Source organism: Python bivittatus, unplaced genomic scaffold (assembly GCF_059951505.1).
Source record: "Python bivittatus isolate LINGU-HERP-01145 unplaced genomic scaffold, Pbiv_v1 ctg000070_np1212, whole genome shotgun sequence".
Lineage (NCBI taxonomy): Eukaryota > Metazoa > Chordata > Lepidosauria > Squamata > Pythonidae > Python > Python bivittatus.
The window spans coordinates 30879497-30886894 of NW_028277034.1; the positions used below are offsets into that span (position 1 = coordinate 30879497).

General features: G+C 48.2%; 1 protein-coding gene across 2 annotated transcripts in view; it reads right to left on the reverse strand.

The window, feature by feature from the left end:
* The window catches only part of FAT4 (FAT atypical cadherin 4), a 126333-nt gene extending 119528 nt beyond the window's left edge, over positions 1-6805 (reverse strand). For both annotated transcript variants that reach the window (XM_088132875.1, XM_088132874.1), the window contains exon 1: positions 396-6805. In XM_088132875.1, coding sequence (XP_087989001.1) covers positions 396-5687 — 5292 coding nt within the window. In that variant the 5' untranslated portion in view covers positions 5688-6805. The remainder of the gene's footprint in view (positions 1-395) is intronic.
* Positions 6806-7398: the final 593 nt, after the last annotated feature.

Below are 7398 nucleotides of genomic sequence, written 5' to 3' on the forward strand. Positions count from 1 at the left end.
TGCATGCTAATCACTTAAATGAGTCAGACAAACACAAAAATACCCAAACCCTGTGCTTTATTTAAATCTAACAGAATCTTTTGGGCAAATGCTAATTATGCAGGAAAATCTTGTTCAAACACTATCGCACAAGGTGCTTCTAAACAGTGACAGTACCTTGGTAATTCTAGAGAACAGACATCTCTGAGATTAAAGGTGTTTATTCAGGGAAGTCACAATGAATTCAGAGAGAACTAGTGTCTGGTAAATACTGCATGCGTTGACAGCTTAAGTTGATAAGGAAAAACCAACATCAGTGATGTATTTTGGAAACTGAAAGCTGTATGGAGAGAGACAGAGAGAGAGAGAATGGGAAGCCAGGAAAGGAAAATAATGGGTTAAGTAAAAGACTTTACCTCAGCTCTCTGGGTCTGGGGCAAGGCTGCTGATTTTTCAATGGCATAAACGTCCACCAGATACAGGCGTGCTCCTTGCTCCCTGTCCAAAACAGCAGCTGTCTGAATCACACCAGTGTGGCGGCCAATAGTAAAGAGTCGGCCAAACATTTTGTCCTCACAACGTACCGATACAATGAAATACTCCACAAGAGCTTCTGGCCCTCTAGGACTAGCTGCTTCTATGGATATCACATTTGTCCCAATAGGTTCACCTTCTTTTAAAATGGTAACATATTTTGGCTGAGTGAAAATAGGGCCATCAAGTCCTCGTAGAATTACAGTCATCTCGGTGGTTGATTTTCTTCTCTCAGGTCCAAGATCTGTGGCTGAAATGATGAAACTGTAGATAAGCTGGGATGGCACTAAAGCTGATGACACTCTCAGTTCTCCAGTGTAGCGATCCAGAATAAATGTGTCTGTGACCCCATTAATTATTTCATATTCAACCTCCCCATTTGCTCCTTCATCAGGATCAGCAGCCACAATTGTAGTTAGGACTGTACCAATTACAACAGAGGGATCTATAGCCAGAGCATTTGGGGACACAAAAGTTGGAACATTGTCATTTTGGTCAGTTATAAGAATAGTCACATTCTTCAAAGCAAATCTTCTAGATTCAATAGGCACAGCCTGATCCATGGCTTTGACTGTTAATTCAAAGAGATTAGCAAATTCACGGTCTATTTCAGCACTGGTATATATTGTCCCTTTGACTTCATCTATATGGAAATGGTTTCCCCTTGGCATCTGCTGGATGATTGTATATGCCAACTGCCCGTTAATATCTGCATCAGGGTCATGAGCCATTACAGAAATGACCGAGCTCCCAACAGGAATGTTTTCAACAATAGATTTAAAAATGTCTCCAGCTGGAAACATGGGTGGGTTGTCATTATAATCCCTGACATATATTACAATTGACATGGTAGAAGACTGAGGAGGCCTTCCTTTGTCTTTTGCTGTTATGTTTAGTTTATACAATGACTGTGTTTCAAAATCCAACTTTTTTGAAAGGAAAATACTGGCAGTGTTGGGACTGATGCTAAATGTTCCATGGTTATTTGTTCCTGTAATGCTATAATGAAGGTCAGCGTTGTCACCTGAGTCTGAATCTGTAGCAGTGGCTGAAGTTACAAGTTCACCAATTCTCATGTTCTCCAAGATATCAACAAATAAAGTAGTTTTAGGGAATGAAGGACTATTGTCATTTTCATCCAACACGTTGATGTTTAGTGTAGAAAGTGAGCTAAGGGGAACTGTCCCAGAATCCACAGCTTGGATGGTAAGTGAGTAAAATGCAGTAGCTTCATGGTCCAGTTTCCCAATTAAGGTCACCTGGCCAGTGCCATTATCTATTGCAAACTGGTTTTCTTCATTTCCTTCAATTATAGAATAGTGGATTAGTCCATTATTACCTTCATCAACATCTGAAGCAGAAACTCTTAAAACCTGTGTTAGGTTTGGGGCTAATTCTGATATTGTTGCTTGGTAGAGTTCTTTTAAAAACTTTGGCACGTTATCATTGATATCCTTCAAGTACACCTGCACTATTGCCTGATCTCTTAAAGGCTTTGGCAACCCTTGATCTACTGCAATAACTGTAAGTGTAAATACAGCAGCTCCCCTTTGCCTCATCAGTGATTCTCTGTCCAACTGATGGGTACTTGTTATTTCCCCACTTAGAGCATTCAGTTCAAAATCCGGCTGCATGTGTGCAAACATATATCTGACTTCCCCATTAGATCCAGAATCTTTGTCAACAGCACTTATTTTACCTACAAATGACCCACCTTTTTGTTCCTCTTCATAATAAAAAAGATAACTGGTGCTGTTAAACAGTGGTCTATTGTCATTTACATCTTGCAAAATGACAGTAACATTCACTGTGGCACTGAGTGGTTCTACTGCTCTGTCAGAAGCCACAACCAGTAGTGTATATCTGTCCTGAACTTCACGGTCTAGTTCACTTTTTATATACAGCTGGCCATCTGGAAATATGCCAAAGGCATCTCCTGTATTTCCTTCAATTATGTTATAAGCTATTTCACCATTTGTACCTGAGTCCTTGTCAGAAGCATGCACGCTAAAAAATCTGGAGTTCACAGGCTCCAGTTCAGAAATAGTGACTTCATAGGAAAGCTGGTCAAATACTGGTGGGTTATCATTTACATCATGAACAGAGACAGTTAAAATGAAACTAGAGGAACGCCGTGGAACTCCCAAATCTGAGGCCATAATCTCCACTTGATAAGACCCATCATTTACATCAAGAATCCCTGTCAAACTGATAGCACCATTTTGTTCATCAACACTAAATAGATTCTTGGGATTTTGCTTTAGGCTATAAACAACCATGCCGTTCACACCTTCATCAGGGTCAACAGCTTTGGCTTGGAAAATGTTATGCCCGGGATTCCAGTTTTCAACCACATTCACACTTTCCACTGCATGAAGAAAATGGGGGGAATTGTCATTTAAATCTCTAACTGTTATATTGACCAGAGCATCCCCAGTTATTGTTCCACCACTTGCCACTACTCTCAGCTGGTAAAATGCATGCTCTTCCCTGTCAATAATACTAGCAGTGGTAATCAAGCCAGTCATTTTGTTAATTTCAAACATGCCCTTTTGGTCACCTGCAGTGATAAGATATGTGATGTTGATGTTGAGGTCCATAGTGTAGGCAGAAACACTGCCTACGTGATAACCCAGGGCAACATTTTCAAACACCACAAAGCTGTATATTTCCTGGCTGAATACTGGAGGGTTATCCTGAGTGTCCAAAACAGTGACTGTAACTATTGCCTGGTTCTGTGACTGCAAATTGCCACCATCACTGGCTACTACTTGTAGTTGATAAGCAGTTTTTTCTTCTCTGTCTAGGATGGTTTTGGTGGTGATGGCCCCTGTCTGACTATGAATCTGAAACCTGGAAGTGTCTCCTGCTGAGATACTGTACCTAACTGTGCCATTGTGTCCAAGATCTGGATCGCTGGCAGACACAGTGACAACATAGCTGCCTGTTGGTTCATTTTCTTGGATGTGGGCAAAATACTGGACAGGGTAGAATAAGGGGCTGTTATCATTTACATCAAGCAAGCTCACATTGACCTGAACCACTGAGGAGAGGGCAGGGTTGCCCAGATCAGTGGCCACAACATGCAGTGAGTACTGTTCCTGTTCTTCCCTGTCTAACTGTGAGATTGTGCTAAGTCTACCTGACACAGGATCCAAGCGAAAGACCCCCCAAGTAACTATTGAAAAACCACCTGAATTTCCCCCAATCTCGCTCTCTTGCAAGATGAATCGCACAGTCCCATTATCTCCCAAGTCACCATCCACGGCAGTGAGAACCAGCAACTCAGTTCCTGGAGGGGCATTCTCTGCTATTGACACATGATATCCATCCGGCTTACTAAACTGGGGCTTTTCATCATTAATATCCAGGATATTCACTACCAGTTTTGCATAGGAAACTTTAGGCTGAACACCTTGATCACGGGCACTGATGTTCAGCACCACCTGTGAAACTATTTCCCGGTCCAGCCCACCAGATGCTACCATGCCTTGACCAGAAATACCCAGGAGAGGTGTAGCCATGACAGCATCAGAGATCTTAGTAGTAACTAGGCCACTGTGTTCACTAATACAAAACCAACCCAGCTCATTTCCAGAAACTATGCTATACTTCAGGTTGGCGTTAAGGCCAGAGTCATGATCTGTAGCACTTAAGCCCTGTACATAGCTGCCTGGTGGTACTTCCTCACTAATATTGACTTGGTACACTGACTGCCCAAAGACAGGTGGGTGATCGTTGATGTCATTCACAAAGATGACTAGGCTAGCCACAGAAGAGCGGCTCACTGGGGCAGGAGAGGCTCCATCTGGACTCAAAGAAGAAGGGATTGAACCAGGTGATGGAGGAGAACTTCCAAAGTTGTCAGTCACAGCCACGGTGAGGTTATAGGTGGGAATGCGTTCCCGGTCAAGAGCAGCTGCCACTTTGATAAGGCTGAGGTTGGGTACTTTGCTGCTCTGTACTTCAAAATGGCGCTGTTCATTCCCACCCAAGATGGATACAGAAATATTTCCATTAGCTGCTGGGGAATCAGCATCACTCACAGTCAGCAATGCCACAACTGTGCCAGGTGCTGCATTCTCATCTACAGAGGCAAAACGGGATGTGGCTGGGAAATAGCGAAATTTGACCCGTGGCTCATTATCATTCACATCAAGCAGGCGAATTAGAGCCTCAGCACGGCCACTTAAAGCTGGTACTCCCCGGTCAATAGCCTGAACCGTTAGGGAGTACTGCCGTTGAGATTCATAGTCCAGAACCTCCCGGATGCGGATGACTCCACTTTCAGGATCCACCTCAAAAGGAAGCATTCCACCTCCATCTCCACCAGCACTCTCTGCCCCCTCCAGATGATAATGGATGTCAGCATTGGTGCCCTCATCAGCATCTGCTGCTGTCACCTGAAGAACACTGGCTCCAACTGGCGCATCCTCAGGCACTCGAGCTTGGTAGAGAGTCTGGCTAAAAACAGGTGGGTTGTCATTGATATCCTGCACAGTGACATTGACTTGTAGGAATCCATGTCTCTGTGGTTCCCCTTTGTCATCTACCTGCACCAGCAGCTGATAGGCAGAAGTAGCCTCTCTATCCAGCCCACTACGGGAGACCAAGTGGAGGAAGGCCCCTTCTCCACTAGGGTTAAGAGTGATGTTGAGTCGGAATCGGCCCTCTTCATTGCCACCCACAATGCGGTACGAGCTGTGGTCCACACCATTGGTTCCACTGTCCGCATCAGTAGCTGTGTCCAAGATAAGCTGTCGGCCGCTACCTGTGTCCTCCTTGAAAGTCACCACAATAGAAGGATCTGGGAAGACAGGTGCATTGTCATTGAGGTCAAGCACCATGATGCGCACCTCACTGGGATAAGTTGGCTGGCTGGAAAGCACAACAAGGTCCATCACATCACTGGTTAGGCTCTCACGGTCAATAGTGGCAAGTGTGTGCAGATCTCCAGATGTAGCATTTATGGAGAAAAGAGCATGGTGCTCACTCAAGCGATAGGTGAAGCCTGGGCGGGTGGCAATGGTGCCTATCCAGGTGCCCGGGGGCTGCTCTTCCAACACCTGGAAAAGCTGCCTGGGCTCAGTGGAGGCATGAAGCGGCAGCAGCAGGAAGACCACTAGGCAGGGAAGCAAAAGGGAAGAGGCGCTGCCCGCCCCCCGGCAGCCCATGATGCAGTTGCGGGACAGCGTGAAAGGCGAAGCAAAGGCGTCTAACAGCCACAGTCCCGGCCGGCACGCAAACCAAGACGAGCCAATCCAGCCAGGCGGAACGTCCAGCGAGCGTCAGGCGCGCAGCGTCAATCCACATCCCCAGAAGCACTCAGGTGGAAGAGAAGGGCTGTCAACGCCTCCGCCACCGCGGGCATCTCTCGCGCGCACTCTCTCTCCGTCTGCGTGCAAAGGCCAGCACAATGCGAGAAGTCGGCGGGGGATCCAGAAGCCGCTGCTGCCTGCCAACAAGAGGCAGGCTTGTCCCCGTCCCCCTCCTCAAGCTACTTGTGCATGCCCAAGAGCCCCCCGCAGGTCCGAGGTCGGCGCGAGAGGACGCGTAGCCGGTCCCTTCAACAAAATGCCCGGGGCGGCGTGAGGGAGAGGGCTGGCGACGGAGCCACTTAGCTTGCAAAAGTGCCAGGGCTTGAGCTGAGCCCCCTCCTGCCCCCGGGCTTCGCTCGCGAAACCGCCGACGAAGGGGAAGAAGGGCCAGCAGTCCCCGCTTCCCTTTCGGGCTGCCGCAGCCCCTTAGCTTACTTTTCTCTTTCCCCGTTTCGCCGAAGCTTTAGCTGTCGCCGCCGGTCGGAGACTTTTGGGACGCGCGCGCAGCCCAGGCTGCTGCCGAGCATTGTTAGCCAAAGTTCTCTGCTCGGCTCACGCGAGCCGCTCTTCCGTACCTCCTTCGGCGCACCAGCCCCGCTCCGGGCTGGGCTCTGACGGCGAGCCGCTTTTGCAAATTCGCTGAGCTCAGCGTTTTCTCTCGGAAAAAAAGGAAAGGTGTAAAAAACAAAAGAAAGAAAGTGAAGGGCGGGCAGGGATCCCACCGCGGGTGCGAGAGAGCCAGACCGAAAGGAAGCGTGAAGCGGAGATGGAAAGCAACGGTCCGGGACTCTCTTAAAATCAGTTGCCCACTTTTGTAATTCCGAAGGTTGCCTTGGAAGACCTTATGTGCAGCGTCTCACTTCGGCGTTGCAACCCCCTTTGGACTCTCAGATTAGCTGCTTGATGGCGCAGGAGGAAAAGAAAGGAGGGGAGGTCTCCTGCCCGCACATACCGCACAGCAGCGAGCCAGGGAGAAACTTTGCACGGTACTCATTGAGCTCTTCCCTCTTTACTTTCAGAGGCGACTCCCCCTCCCCATGCGGGTCCGCGCTATCTTCATCTCCGCCTCCAATTGGTCTGTCATCTCCCACCCCGCCCACCCTTTTTTTCATTGAGTCGGAGGGGGTCGGGTCTCCGCCTCCTCATCTCCTCCCTTCGAGAAGCTCTCCCCTCTTTTGACCTGAGCCCCACTGGCTCTACAGGGTGTCAATCAAATAAATTGGCGAGGGGCGGGGCGGGGCGGAGACGGGGAAATCTGTTCTGCCAGGCTTTTTGGCAGCGGCGGGGCCGGGAAACCGGGGAGTCTGTCCGCGTTCCTGCTCAGATGTCAGCTTTGCGCAGACAGAAAAAAGGAAAGAGGGGGGTGGGTTAAATCCACGCTGAATGGTCGCAATCAACAATAAGTCCGAAAGGGATTATTAAGCAAGCATGTCTGGGAAGGCGCGACGCGGATTTAATGTTAACTATTTCATCTCCGTTGGAAGGCCTTGATCGTTTTCCATCATCCACAGGGCCCGCACGAGACTGAAACTTTCGCCTCCATCGCTTGACTGCGCAGCAGTCCGAG